The sequence below is a fragment of the Chenopodium album genome, chromosome 7, assembly GCF_948465745.1.
Source record: "Chenopodium album chromosome 7, dcCheAlbu1.1, whole genome shotgun sequence".
Classification (NCBI taxonomy): Eukaryota; Viridiplantae; Streptophyta; class Magnoliopsida; order Caryophyllales; family Amaranthaceae; genus Chenopodium; species Chenopodium album.
In genome coordinates this window covers 72,821,513-72,837,609 of record NC_137840.1, presented here as the reverse complement: position 1 = coordinate 72,837,609, position 16,097 = coordinate 72,821,513, and the positions used below count along the sequence as shown (strand labels likewise).

The 16,097-nt window shown below is 39.2% G+C and overlaps 2 protein-coding genes across 2 annotated transcripts; one reads left to right on the top strand and one right to left on the bottom strand.

The window, feature by feature from the left end:
- Positions 1-4,951: 4,951 nt before the first annotated feature.
- On the bottom strand, positions 4,952-6,374 carry LOC145638441 (cyclin-U2-1-like). Its single transcript, XM_081689407.1, has 2 exons — positions 5,889-6,374; positions 4,952-5,765 (listed from the first exon to the last, which is right to left on the bottom strand). Exons 1-2 carry the CDS (start codon positions 6,278-6,280, stop codon positions 5,501-5,503), a joined length of 657 nt encoding a protein of 218 aa, XP_081545533.1. The 5' UTR covers positions 6,281-6,374; the 3' UTR covers positions 4,952-5,500.
- Positions 6,375-12,507: 6,133 nt separating this feature from the next.
- Positions 12,508-13,299, top strand: LOC145640647 (uncharacterized). The gene has a single exon (XM_081691889.1). The coding sequence runs from the start codon at positions 12,508-12,510 to the stop codon at positions 13,297-13,299; it is 792 nt and encodes a 263-aa protein (XP_081548015.1).
- Positions 13,300-16,097: the final 2,798 nt, after the last annotated feature.

The window sequence follows — 16,097 nt, the reverse complement described above, 5'->3', positions numbered from 1 at the left end:
TGGCTTCCCTTGTTTTTGGAAGGAAAATGTTTTCCATCATTAAGGCTGGAATTTTCCACCCTTGAAAAATTGTTTTCCACTCCTTAACAAACCAAACAAAGGAAAATGAAAAATTCATTTTCCATGAAAACCTTTTACATCAAACCAAACAGGGCGTAAATGAAGGATGACATGGATTGAACCAAACACCTTGTTAATAAAATGTCCAACCAAACATTAGAATGTATTTTACTCTACATGTTAGAGGACCATCTTAACCTAAAGCTTAAGCTAAGACCCTTTGGGCTTGAAATGTGGATGCAACACATACCCACCCATACCTGGTGTGAATTAATTCAACTTTGAAGGAGGGGCGGAGGAGATTCAACCCCGTGACCTTTAGTGTCACGTTGGCTCTGATATTATGTTAGTGGACCAACTCAACCAAAAGCTTAAGTTAATGGTTGAGGCCCAGGAATATGTATTATACACTATCACTACATTCATAAAACTCGTAGTTACATAATATGTGTGTTTGGAATAAAGAGTACTAGGGGAATTATTGTCAAATATTCTTGGTACTTTGAACAAAAAAAAAAAAAAACCTTTGCTAATTATAGAAACATACTTAAAGTCGTTAAAGATTATTGCTTGATACGATTACAATAATTTTAAGGTATAAATATAGAAACAAAGTACATAAGAAGCTGTTTGGGAAGTACGAGCTAGTGAGCTACCTTCTTAGTTCCTACAATCTGCTAGATTCATTCTCTTTGCCTTCAAATTAACGTATATATTGAAGAATATACACTTTTGTTTTTTGGATATCAACCAACTTTTGATCATTACTATTCAATGTATATTACTACATTTTAGACCGTCTTAATTAGTCAATATAATAATGTCTTATGGTCTCCTAATCATGTTATCTTTAACCATATTAGTTCTAATTACTTAAAAATGCGCTTAGGGGTTCATAAAACTAATTATTTATGGCCATATATTGCCTAATCAATTAAATAATTACACAATAATATCTATGTTAGGTGAATGTCAGAGAAATGTGTATAAACTAGTTTTGTTTGATCAAAAGCATGGTAGACATAATGTTGTGGCAACAATCATTTTGGAGATACTTGTATATACTAATACGATTCATATGAATCTGATTTTTAATTTAATCATTGTTTAACATAAGACTAATCATGTTATGACTACTTTTGTCTTTTTTTGGGGTTATGTTTTTTTTTTTTTTTTTGGCTAATCCATTTCTGTTATATATACAATTCCAAAGAAATGATTTCATAAAATTATAATGTTGAGTCCATAATAATCTAGAGATATAAACAATGTAATATAATTCTAACTGGTGGCTGTTGGCTTCTTATTGCATGGTCTAGTGTTAAACCCATAATAGATTGAATAACAAAACTCAAAGAACTTTGTAGTTGATAGCTCAACGTCCTTACCCGATCATTTTATTCAACGCAAGTTAGCTTAATTAGTAGGTTAAAATCTTTAAAGTCTTACTTTAAACGTTAAATTAAATTCTGCCTATATCAATTATCCTTTTACGACTTTTTACACTAAATTTTTTAAGTCAAATCTTTATGTTATTATATTTATTTACTCGTGGGATAATTAATAAAGGTAGGGTCATATAATTAGAAACAATAGTTAACTTATGGATTGCTGATTGAAATATGGGTTGTAAGGAAGCAGAGTGAGTTGTAATAGAAATAAAAAATTTAAGAGTTTGGGAAGTCCAATTATCTCCACGTAACTCAACAACATTGTCTGTAAGAAAGAAAGGATAAGAGTCAATTTTTTAGCACACGCACTACAAGACAAATAACTATGAATTTTGTCATTATTATTGTGTTAATTCAGATAATTAACATTAATTAGGATTTGGAAGTAGCCGTGCAACATCGTTTTCCATTCCATATATCCTTATAAAAATATATTGCTCCCCGATTTCTTTTATGTTCTACTCACTGTTATGAGATGCTTATTTAGATTTTTCTAGTTTTATTTTATTGAATAATGACAATTTTTTTTTTTCTTGGACTTTTTATTTCTCTATACTATGAAAGATACTCTCAATCTATACATATAGCCTTTGTAAATGGAATAGAGATGCACCCTTTAAGAATGAGGAGAGTTGTTCACTTTGAGAACATGACAACATTCCATTCCAAACCTAATTGATGGTAATAGTTAGATTCTTAAGCTTATAAGTTATTTCACTCGCCTTCTCCAAAGTTAGACAACTTAGAGTTTTTCCGCATAGGGTCTAAACGCTTCTACTTTTGGTGTATCTATCAATAATACTACCCTAAAATTTTCTTACCCCATGATTTTTTTTCAATCCCATTAAAATTTCAAACTTATAAGTGCACCTATATATTTACTTGCAATTACAGACATTCGAAATTGTAATGACCCAACCTCAACTCTGATACCATATTAATCGATTCTCAATCTCTCATCGCTCTAATCCACATACATGTTTTTGGAGCGGAACCGAGACAAGAATTTCTTATATCAATGACCTATCTATCTCATTTCATAATTGAAAGGAAAAGTGTTAGAGACCATACTCCCAACCCTCAAACAAATGGCTTGAAGATATCACAACTCACGAGATTCTTTACATCTATGTATAGTAGCATCTAGCTTATCTAGCATAACACTTGGTTGACTATTTTAGAGAGTTGTAAGTTGTTACATAGCTTAGCTAGCTATGAGTACGTCGTTCCAAAAACACGAGTGGCTTTAGCATAGGTTATTTATGGTAGGTACATAATCTTATATTATGGTCCCATTTTAGCAAGTGGCATCAACGCCGTACTTTGCTCTTTTTCCTCCCACCATCTTTTGCATTTTTTTTCATTATCTTTTTTAGTGTTTACATGTCATTATTGATATGTTAGGTGCATTTAATTAGTGTTAATACCATCAAAAATATGTATGTACAATTTCATTTTATAATGTTTATTCTTAAGAATATAAAAGAAGGTACCACAAGATTGTATTATTAAAATAGATGTTCTACAATAATTAATTTAGCCACAACCACAATAGTGAGTGATTGAACTTTTCCATTAAAAGGAGGAAAAGTATGTAATATGAACTACATCATCGGTGGGAATGATTTGATTAGTAACAGTGGTATGAAATAAATTATCTTTACTGATTTTAATTTGAATATGCGGAATTAATTTTATATGTTTTTTTGTTTTTTTTTTTTTGAACCAATGTTATATGTTTTATTCATCTTATTTGTACTTGTATTTTAGAAAAAATAAATATAGATAAATTCAGTAATAAAGAACACAACATATATATATAGAGTATACAAAGTTGCTAGCTAAACATTACGGAGTATGTTTTAGTGTCCAACATACAACCATAATGATATTTGTTTGCCTTATATTGCCTATAACCTAGGATGAATTAAATTACACTACGAGAAAGTTGATTAACCTAACTTGGCCCGTAAATTTTTGTTGTTTACTCATTTATAATACTCCGTAATATCTTCTAGATACTTGACTTCACATACAACAATCTAAATTAGATTGAACCATATATAACCACACTTTGATTTCTAGTACAAAAGTAGAGTTAATACGAAGTAGCTCATTGATTTGAGCGGTCCATACCATTTGCAAAGGCCATCAATAATTCAAGGCATCAACTTCCTAGTGTGTATACTTGTATATGAGTAGAAGACTACAAGTCCCCAAATAAGGCGATTTTTAACTTGGGGATGTTTCCAAAAACACTCAATCAACATTATTGCTATAAATAAACTTGATGATGTACTAGGTCCATAGTTAATTGTCCTTATTGATGTTGCACGTTTCATGACATTTGAGACTAAATACTACAGAGTACAAATACACGCACCCAAATATGCTTATATACCCAAAGATATTTTGAAGATAGTAGCGATTGCAATCAAAGAACTAAAAAAACGATAAGTCAGATTTTATATTGCGCCAATAAATAAGCTAAGTGACAATTTATACATAGATGAAATTTTGTTGTACACATGTGCAACTTTATCATAAACCAATTTATTTATTTTTGTTTTTCTCTTTTAATATTTTTCATTTTTAGGGTTCGTTTGGCATTACTGTGGTTTTCTGTTTTTTGGTTTTTTTGTATTTTATAATATATGATATATGCCCTATAATGAATCAAAAATTATTTAAACTTATTAAAATCATGATAAATTTGAAAACTGACAACAGAAAAATGAAAACACCTTTTTCTTGTTTCTTGTTTTTGGTTTTTGATTTTCAAAAAAACAGGAAACTGAAAACCAAAATTGATGCCAAACAAGCACTTAATTTTTTGTTTTGTTTTGTAAAATTTGTATGCATTTTTTTAATAATATATCATTGGATGAGCAAAAAAAAAAATTACTTTTGATTTTTTAGGTGCATCTACCTCTACATACTATCAAGTACATAAAAAAGGTAATTGATTAATTTACTTTTCTAAAATTTTCTCATAATCTTTTCCTATCAAGTACTTGTAAACTCACTATTTTTACGAGAATTCATCACATCATATGCTACTTGTAACTAATTTGTAATAAATGTTATGACCTACAAATGTGCCCACACGCCAAAAACTGAATGACATGATATAATTGTTTGTTATACAATTACAATTGACTCATAAATTGTCCTATCCTACCACGCCACCTCCATCTATTATTCTTAATTTCTTATATAACAATCACTTTCACTTTATATTATCACAAACTTTAGCCACTAATTTTCTTTACATAAAGTGACATGATGTATTGGCTTGCTAGTTTAATTTGCATTCAAATGTAGTTGTTCATGATATTTTTATATAAATATATTATGATTTATGCGCGAAAATTTAACCAATAATAAAAATTTTAACATATAAATTGACAAAAGTTAACAAATTTGAGAGTATCATAATATCAAACTCACTAATTAATAATTTATGTCTTATAAAAAAATGTTTACAAGACATTCAGTACAATCATTGTATGAAAAGGTTAATAAAAGGGTGAAGTTTTCCTTAACCTACCCCATTTCTCAAAGGTCTAACACACAAGTAAAAGTTGAGTTGAATTGACTCGTGACTTTCAAACCTTACTACTTTATGCCTCGTAAAAAAGTACAAATTATCCAATCAATACAACCCTTGTATATATGTATAGAAAAGTTCTCCAGGGTGTGAAATTTCTTTATTCCCCCCTCCTTCAAAGCTTTCACCACTAAATTCGGATTGAGTTGACCCGTGAAGAATCCAATCACGTCTTACCATCAATTAAAAAAGGGTAAATCGATCGCGTAACATCATTGAGCCTTGTTCCATTGTACTTGTACTCCATATGTTTTACTAGGAGTGATCTTAGCATCCAATTCTTCAATCAAATGTAGAAAATAATACACTACTATATTCAGACAACTTACAAAGAATATACAAAAACTATACATTTCATAACATTATTTATGATCTTGGGTTATAAAGTTATACGAGCAATATGACCAAATCTTTTATCAACACATTGGTTCAACTTGATTTCTTCAGCACATCTTAATGCTCTTTCAATGTGATATCCTCCTCCAATGCTAACTTCTCTTTCCAAATGACAGCAATAACTCTCAAAAACACTCACATTTACATGTAATTTAAACCCCATTAAAAATAGAAAGTCAACCTCTAATTTGTTCATTTCTTTGGTTGTCAATCCTCCTACTCTTGCAAAATATGAATTTCTGTAATTCCTGTAACAAAATTAACAATAACCCATGTCAAAATTTTGAATTTTATTCCAACCCATTAAAAAAATTTTGATTGGGGAAGAAAAAAAAATAAACAGAGGAATTTGATTTGGTGAAATTACTTACATGTCCTCGACGTATTTGGATGATACCATGATGGTTGTAATGAGAAGTCTATGTACATTGCTAGGACTAATTTTGAAACCGGGATAATTTTGACATAATCTATCAATGTACACGTAGGCGACCACGTAAACGGAGGGTCCGGCCTTGGTGTAACGGAATATTCGTTCCAAGAATGATTGAATTGTCATATCCGGTGCTTCAAGGGCATCAAACACACGGGTTCTAGCGTCTTTTGACACTAGTACCCGTCTAGAATTACGGGATACCCTCTCGTTCCTTGCCATGTGTCGCTCTATCAAGGCTGCTAAGACCGATACCACTAAGGGCATATCGGGTTCATCGTGGTGTGAATAAAGATCCGACCTTAATTTCCTTGGAGATATGTTCAACATTGTAGTGTTATTGGGACGACTTTTTTTTTGTTACAAAAATTGGACCGACGGCGAAAAAATAAAATAATTTAAAATATTTTTAGAGAGGTTTGTTATGCTTGGAATGAAATTGAAAGGGAGAGGTGAAGGTATATATAGTGGGAAAGGACCATTATTTGGTAATGTACGAATTAATTATTTTAATTCTATATTTTATACAATAAGGTCCAAATGATATGAGAAGGTGGGTAGAAACTAGAAAAAATAGGTAAGTTTTTGTTAAAAAAATGATAAAATGCCACCCTATACAAAAGGCATAGTACAGACAAGAGTATTGTTTTTTAATGAAAAATACAAGTCCTAAGCATGAAAATCCATATAAAATCTTAAGGAGGGTCCAATAAAATCGTATAATATAAAGTTTTAATGAGGGGTGAAAATGGACTCGCCGACAGTGTGCTTAAGGCCGTATATGTGTTAGGCCTATACTTCTGAAGGTGAATGGGTCCAAAACTTGTTGACTGCATTTAAAGAAGGATTCTGCCTAGAGATTTCTGTCTCACATTTTTTTATTCTTTACTAACAATAATTTATGCCCTAATTTTTACTAGAACATCTAGAATTCATCACTAACAAAATTAGCTTTTACGTTAATGAGGTTTTGGTCTATTGATCAAGATTAAGAAACGACTTCAAATCTCTCATCTTCACTCTGACAAAAAAAAAAAAAAAAGTTTAACTTTCTTTTGTTTTTACCCTAAATCAGACAAAGTAAAAAGAGAAATCTTTGTCTGACCTATCCAAATTTTATACAGTAGTATAAAGAACGATTTCTACTTGATCTAAGGAGATTGAACAAGGTATATCATCATCGTTATTTGTTTATACGAGTAGTAATTTTTCTTTGTCAACATTGTATAATTTTGTTAAATTTTTGAGACAATAATTAAATAAAATGAAGTGCACGTAATTTAAGCTAGTGTTATGGGTAAAAATATGCAAAACCGAGTCAACGACAGTCAACAAAGGTCAACGACGAAGATGTCCCTCGACGAAACCATAAGAACGACGAAGCCTGTAACATCGGTAGAAGACCAAGTCAAGTAACAGCCTCCTATTTATTAGGGAAGAGATAAGCTCAGACTTAGTCCAACTTTAGCCACCCCAGTCCGTTAGAGTTCAAAACAGAAGAAAGGGAATCTCCGCAACTAACGTCCTAAAATCATGGACACGATCTTATCTCCTTGCAACGGCTAGGGTGTGACCTAGCAAATCATCTATATAAGGGTCGCAGTAGCAACGAGCATGGCATAAGTTCATAGCATTGATCATACACCAAAAACTTGTAAACCGATATTATTTTTTGCCATAGTGAAAGTTTGGTAGATCCTCATTCTACCCGCGATTTTTACCTTCTTTGGGTTTTCCGAGTCACCAATTCCTTGTGTCGTTTACTTGCTTTTTACTTTTCGCCTTACATTATATTTTGCTTAGTTGATCCGTAGCATAGATTTTGATATTCAATCCCACTTAGCAAAAATTAGCATAAACAATTTGGTGCCCACCGTGGGGCTACAACTAGGTAAAATCTAAAAATTTCTCACCAAGCCTTCAACATGTCAGCCGACGAAATGACCCCAGAACAGCTAAAAGCTGCCTATGAGAAAGTTCAAGCCGATCTCGAAGCAGCTAGGGAATCTAATGAGCGTCTCAGCAAGGAAAAAGAAGCGTCAGACTCCGATGCAGCCGCTCTCCGCCAGCAATTGGAATCCACCCAAAGAAATCGTCGTCGCCGGCCGAGGCAGCTAGACCTGATCCCCAGAATGCCGTCGCTCGATATCATTGAGTCCCCCCATGATACTGATACCGAATCTAGTGGCGAATAAATGGACGTGGACCTCCCTGTTAGGAATGCTGGGCAAGGAAACATTCGGACTCCAGGCGACGATCAAGGTAACCCGCAGCCCGATCGGACGGAAATCCTACTCCAAAGGTTGGTTGCCTTAGAGAAGCAGAACTCTAGGGTCTTGTCAATGATGAAAAAGATGCCCGGCGTGCCGATCCCCGTCCAGCGAGAAGCTCCAGATGGATTCGCAGCTACCCCTTTCTGCGACGAGTTGGCCCTGGCCCGGATTCCCAGAAGATTGTCGCTCCCGACGTTTACGTCGCTGTATGACGGAACGACCTATCCAGAGCAGCATGTCGAGTACTACAAGCAGCGAATGTGGCAAGCTTCGATCCCGTTCGAGTGCTGGGAGGCATGCATGTGCAAGTCATTTGGTGCGACGCTGACAGGCCCTGCCCTCAAGTGGCTCGGCAAGCTTGAACCAGGTAGTATAACTAGTTTTGCTATGTTAGTTAACAAATTCTATTCCCATTTTGAAAGTAGCAGGCAGTTCGACAAGCAGACAAGCGATCTGTATCGGATCGTCCAAGGTCCTAAGGAGACCATCAGAGCTTATTGGTCCCGGTTCAACAAAGAGAAAGTCTCGATCAAAAATGTCGACAACAGGACTGCCATTGAAGCCTTCCTCCGCGGACTGCATACAGACTCGGATCTGTATAAAGATATGGTCAAATATCCATGCTCAACGTTCGAAGAAGTCCGGACCAGAGCCGTAGCTCAAATGCGCTTCGACGAAGATATCGCCAATCGCAGTTCCTATCCAAGTTCCAGAAGTTCGTCCGATCGGAAGGCCGCTAGCAACCCAAAAGGATCGTGGCGGCATCAACCTTACGAGGCAACAGGTAGATCACGTTCTGTTAATGCTGTGCAGGTAGAAGATATCCTCGACGCCCCCCAATACCCCGAGATATCGGAGTATGGCTTCGACGTGAATATCGTGGCGGTAGTAAAAGAATTGGAGCCCTAAGGAAACAAAGTGCGTTGGCCGTCAAAGAGTAACAAGCCAGAATCAGAGAAAGATATGAGCAAATGGTGCGAGTTCCATAACGATCATGGCCATAAGACGGAAGACTGATATGCCCTGCGAAGAGAAGTCGCCTTCCAGCTGAAGAGAGGCAACCTCAAGCATCTACTAGGGAAAAAGAAAAGCAGTGACGCAGGTCGCCGTGAGCCAGAAAAGACGACGACGGCCGGACCTCCCAAGCCCCCTGTACCTAAGGTAATGGTTAATGTTATCACTGGTGGTTCCGATATTTGTGGACTAACCTACTCTGCAGCAAAAAGGATCGCAAAGTCGACAATAGAAAATGCAGATGTCCCGGACGAGATTAGAGACCCCCTGGAAAAGAAGCTAGAAGCGATGTCGATTACTTTCGATGATGACGACGTCAACAACATCAACAGAGAGCATGAGGATTCTTTGGTAATTTCTTTGGTCGTCGGGAATTGTCTGCTTCGAAGGGTGCTGGTCGACGGAGGAAGCTCCGCAAATGTCCTGTTCAGAAGGGCCATGGAAGATATGGGATTAAAGGATAGCGACATCACCAGAAGGTCGACAACTCTGGTTGGTTTCAGTGGAGAAAGCATGTAAACTCTCGGAGATATAACCCTTCCAACCTATGCAGGAGGCCTAAACCCTCAAACCAAATTCAACATCGTCGACTGCCCATCAGCCTATAACGTCATATTAGGACGACCCTGGATTCAACGATTGAAAGCCATTCCTTCCACCTACCACCAATCAATCAAATTTCCTACCCCATGGGGAGTCCAAGAAATTAAAGGGGAACCCCGCGAAGCCAAACACTGCTACAAAACAACCCTTAAACCAACCATGAGAACCGCATAGAAATTACAGCATGGCCCGACACCAGACAATCCCAACGACCTCGAAATCGACGAAATACCTTTAGACCCTGAAAAACCTGATCAAACCGTTCGTGTCGGAGCCAACCTAACACCTGAACTCAAAAACAGCATATTAGCCTTTCTCCGAGAGAATAAAGACTGTTTCGCTTGGTCGCATAAGGACATGACTGGTATAGATCCGAGCATCATCTCGCATAAGCTGAACGTCGACCCAAATCATAAGCCCGTCAAGCAGAAGCGTCGGAAGTTTGCTCCGGAAAGGAATAAAATCATCAACGACGAGGTGCAGCAGCTGATCGACGCAGGAAAAATAAGAGAATTCAAGTATCAAGATTGGCTCGCAAATGTTGTCGTCGTCAGTAAAAAGAATGGCAAGTGGAGAGTGTGCATCGATTTCACCGATCTCAATAAAGCATGCCCTAAAGATCCGTTCCCGCTCCCGCACATCGACGCCATGGTAGATGCAACGGCAGGTCACGAGCTCTTAACATTCATGGACGCCTACTCCGGATACAACCAGATCCTAATGCATCCCGGCGATTAGGAGAAGACGACATTCATGACCGACAAAGGTATATATTGTTATAAAGTTATGCCATTTGGACTAAAAAATGCAGGTTCGACGTACCAAAGACTCGTCAATAAGATGTTCAAGGACCAGCTAGGAGTGACGATGGAGGTATACATCGACGATATGCTGGTGAAATCTAAAAAGTCGAAGGATCGCGTCGATCACCTCAGGCAGACCTTTGAGGTATTGCGAAAGTATGGTATGAAACTTAACCCTACTAAATGTTCATTTGGGGTATCCGCTGGAAAATTTTTGGGCTATGTAGTAACACAAAGGGGAATTGAAGCCAGCCCTGACCAAGTCAGAGCCTTAATAAACATTCAATCCCCCCGAAATGTTAAAGAAACCCAGAAATTGACAGGACGAGTGGCAGCATTAAATCGCTTCATCTCCCGATCGTCAAATAAATGTCATTTATTTTACAAAGTTTTAAGAAAAAATAAAGGTTTTGAATGGACTGACGATCATGAGAAAGCTCTGCAAGATTTGAAAAAATACTTAATGACGCCACCCCTCCTGTCGAAACCCAAGACTAACGAGCCTTTGCAGCTCTATATTGCCGTCAGTGCTGTAGCCGTCAGCGCAGTCCTGACAAGAGAAGATGACGAAGCTGGGCAGCTTCCGGTTTATTATGTAAGTAAAACCTTGCTCCCAGCCGAGGTAAGATACACTTCCCTAGAAAAGTTAGCCCTCGCTTTAATTACTGCTGTTAAAAAGCTAAGGCATTATTTTGAAACCCACCACGTAGTGGTGATGACTAACTATCCGCTTAAGTCTGTCTTAAGAAAACCAGACCTGACAGGGCATTTGGGTAAGTGGAGCATCTCGTTGAGCACGATGGACATCAAATACCAACCCAGAAAAGCAATTAAGTCGCAAGCTCTTGCAGATTTTGTGGCTGACTTCAGCTCCGACTTACAGGTTATAGCCGACAAAGAGCTGGAAGAAATAAATAGCGTCCAGAGCAAAGGAAAATGGATCATGTTCGTCGACGGCTCATCCAACCAACGAGGAGCAGGCCTGGGAATGGTGCTAAAGTCGCCACAAGGGGACATGATAGTAAGGTCTGTATCTTGTGATTTTAAAGCAACTAACAATGAAGCAGAATATGAAGCTTTGATTGCAGGAATGACCGTTGCTAAAGACTTAGGCGCAACATCCTTGGATGTGTACAGCGACTCTCTCCTCGTCGTCAGCCAAATAACAGGCGACTTCGCAGCAAAAGACTCCAAAATGTCAGCATACCTCGACATAGCCAAAGAAAAATCCAAACACTTTGATCCTTTTACCATCTCTCAAATTCCAAGAGACCAAAACTCCCAAGTCGATGCATTAGCAAACCTAGCCTCCGCCCTCAAAAAGACCGCCTTCACAAATATCCCCTTAGTCCATTTACAAAAACCATCCGTATCCTTTAAAGAAATCCTACCATTCGACGACGTTAACAACGACAACGACTGGACCAAACCTATCACAGACTACTTGACCAAAGATATCCTACCCAGTGACAAAGCAGAATCACGAAAACTAAAATACAAAGCCTCCCGATACCACGTCATTGACGGAGTCCTATTCCACAAATCAGCGTCGGGGTTATCCCAAAGATGCATCCAAAAGAATGAGCAACAGTCCATTCTCAGCCATTTGCATGATGGAATATGGAGCAGTCATGTCGGAGGGAGAAGACTAGCCAAAATTGCAAAACGACAAGGATATTTTTGGCCAACGCTTCATGAAGACGCAATACAGTATGTGACCAAATGCGACAGCTGCCAGCGATTCGCCAACACCGTCCATAAGCCATCATAGCCTCTCCACCAGACATTGTCTCCATGGCCCTTTATGAGGTGGGGAATGGACATCGTCGGTAAGCTGCCCGCGGCGCCAGGTCAAAGAGTATATATGTTAGCACTAACCGACTATTTTTCTAAATGGATTGAAGCAATTGCTTTGAAACAGGTGACAGACAAAGAAGTTATTACATTCATATGGACTAACATTATATGCAAGTTTGGAATTCCATCGGTGATCGTCTGTGACAATGGGTCAGAGTTTATTAGCGACAAAACTCGTTCCTTTTTGCAGAAATTTCGCATAGAGTTGAGGACGTTGACGCCAAGATACCCACAAGCCAACGGACAAGCTGAGTCCAGCAACAAAGTCGTCATGGAAGCCATTAAGAAAAGGCTAAAGGCAGCAAAAGGCAAGTGGGCTGACGAACTCCCAGCAGTCCTATGGGCCAATCGGACGACGCCGAGACAAGTGACGGGGCAGATGCCCTTCTCCCTCGTCTATGGATGTGAAGCCGTTCTGCCAGTCGAGGCTGACTTCCCAACGTCAAGGTTCGGTCTCATAACAAAGGAGAGGAATCAAGAGGAAATGGAAGATAATCTAGACGCAATCGAAGAACTAAGAGAAACAGCGTTAATCAGAATGGCGGCACAGCAGCAAATCGTCGCTAGAAGCTTCAACAAAAACGTCAAGGCCGAAACATTTCAATTAGGAGACTGGGTACTAAGGAAAGCATTCCAGAATACAAAGAATCCGGCCGACGGAAAGCTTGCCCCCCCATGGGAAGGACCATATGAAATTACTCAAGTCATCGGCAACGGTGCATATCGATTAACTGACCAGCAAGGTAACCCCGTTCCACGAAGTTGGAACGCAACCCATCTCAGAAAATACTACTTTTAGACAGACAGTCGAAAGTGTTCGTCGACAAAACGGTAATGTTCAAATTAAAACACTCTGCTTACTCCATTCATTCAAAGTTTTTATTTATGACTAAGTGTACTGACTTAAGCATCGGAGGGCCGTTGGCACGCCAACGGTGCTTTAACCACGTTTGTTTTAAAGTACAAACAGCCGACGAGACGTTCTACTAAGGAAAAGAACGACGACGAACGACAGATACACTAGCATCCTTCACAAAGCGAGCAAAGCGTTTGTACAATCGACAATCGAAAGCACGACGAAGCCCAAGGAAACATTTGACCTTAGCGTCTGACGCCAAACACCCGATACCTGAGCCAAGAACTAGTCTTCAGGGTTCAGCGTCGACGCAAGGGGCATTGGCAAACAAAGCAACGATAGGCCTAAAATCACAAAGTCTTCAACGAGGCATATTGAGTAGCTACACATCTGTATTTAAGAACGTCAATTATTAGTTAGACATGTTGTCTTAAAAAGTTAATAAAAAAGTTTTGTTTTTCGAAGCCTTTTTTAGCTTACTTATTGATTTCTCATTTTTAGTAAACAAATTTTATTACTTACTGACTTATCATTTTTGGCGAACAAACTTTAATTACTTTCTACCTTACGTCCACAGATAACAACTTGAGCAAAAGCGAAGGAATACTTAGCATATAAAACGAAAGCAAATTGTCAAAGGAACCACTTGCCCCCAAGTGGAACAAAAGATACAAGTTACCAAATCAAAATACAAGTTCTTGAAGCAAAAGTAAAACACTGTCTAAAAACACACAAAGCAAAGTTCAAACCGTCACAAACGACGGCCTTCAAGCGTCGGCCTCATCAGCAGCGAGCCCGTCGACGACCTCCTTGACAACTTCATTAGCCTGGACATTGTCATCGACAACTTCAACCCGCGGCTCCTCAGCACCGTCGACGAGTCGGTCGACAATAGTAGCAGGCTGATCCTCGACAGACTGAACATCAACTGCAGCAACCGATGAAGCGATAGTGACGGAAGGACCAGGACCTGAATCCGCGGTCGACGCCACCGTAGCGTCCTCTTCCAGCTCGTCAAGCGTCCCGCCGTTTGCAAGGAAACGGTCGATCACCTCTTGAGGACGCCATTCTGAAGCCTTTCCATTCAAAAAATGCTTCATCAGCTTCGCCCTCACCTTGATATCCAATTCGGCATAGTCGTCTAGAGCGTCGTCCAACTCCTTCTGGGTTGATGCCAACTCGTCCTGGACCTTCGACAAAGCCTCGTCCTTGGCAGCAATAACCCCCACCTTATCCTCCAAATGCTTAGCTTGTTCCTTCAGCTGATCCTTGAGTTTCTGAGTTTCCTCCTCCATCGTCTTCGATTGGTCTTGTAGCTGCTTCTCCAGATCATCCACCTTCTTCTTTGTCTCGTCCATCTCCTTCTTGGTCATCTGAAACACATTGACTGCAGTTTTGCGTTGAGCCTCACTGTTCTTGGCAGCACCATCCAACCTTTGCATCTCCTTAGCCAGCCCGATCACCCTGTCCCTCAACACCAAAGAGTTTTGCAGACACTGGCCAAACACATCCCCGATTACAAGCCTTGAAGACAACAAATTGACAAGTAAAAACGAGACCAAAATAAAAACTTACGTATAAGTGAACCGAAGCCGCTTCAGATGCTATGTCCAGAACAGACGATCCGACTAACATCTCCCTAGACTTAGGAAACAGTAGTTGATTCAGGGCAGGAAACAAAGAATGTTGATCATCCTTGTGGCGATCCAGGAAGTTGGCTGGAAAGCGCATCAAGATATCAGGAGATGGGGGCTCGTCGTTAGTCTTCTGCTGCTCGCGTGGAGGGGTCGCCAACAGTGTAATAGTTCCCGACTCATCAACCGTCCTCTCAGGTGGCGGAGTCAGGACAGGCTCCACCTTCTCGGCCACAGGCACCGGCTGCTGTTCTCGAGACGCCAACCCTCGCTTCCTCCTCATACGCAAGTCAGCCTCTTGCTGAGTCAAACTTCGACCTCGACGAATGCCTTGAGCGGTCGATTCTGACAAAGCATTAGAAACTGTTAATTATAAAGCGATGACATAATGACGATGCAACGAAATCGAACAACTACTTACGAGTCGACATTGTTTCTTCGGAATCTTCTGCTTGGTTCGGTGTGCTCAATGGAGTACTCTATTCTTGCCCCGCTTGATCACCCGTCGCCTTCTTCTTTCGCACAAACGTCCTTGCCGAAGGATTGATGGCGAGGAACTCCTTTACCTTCGACGAAGAGGTCTCCGACGACTCAAGAAAGCCTAAGTCCAACTCTGCATTATGGGAAAAAAGAATCAAACCATTTTAGCTAAAGTCAAGCCATGAGAATACGAATACCATATAAATACTTACCCTTCGTCGGCCATCCTTCCGTCAACCACAAACCGTCGTTACCCAACGACACCCTTTTTACAAACAAGAACCACTTCTTCCAACCCCTGTCATTCACATCAGTATTCAAAACCAACCGATCTCCTTTTTTGCACAGACTGACGAAACCACTTTCCGCCATCTTTATCTCATACCCTGCCGCCAAATCTTCCAAAGTAAAGGGATCCTCCCAATCTTTGGTCAATTCCACTATCACTGACAAAATTCTCCAACCAGACGGCATTAACTGTCCAGGACTAATGCCTAGATACTCAAAGAAAGAACAAACCAGGGGCGGGAAAGTGAATTTAATCGTCGTTTCAGCAAAAGGATATCTAAAGAAAACAACGAAATCCTCAGGACAATCCGCCACCGTCTGGCCGGGCCCCGGAATATA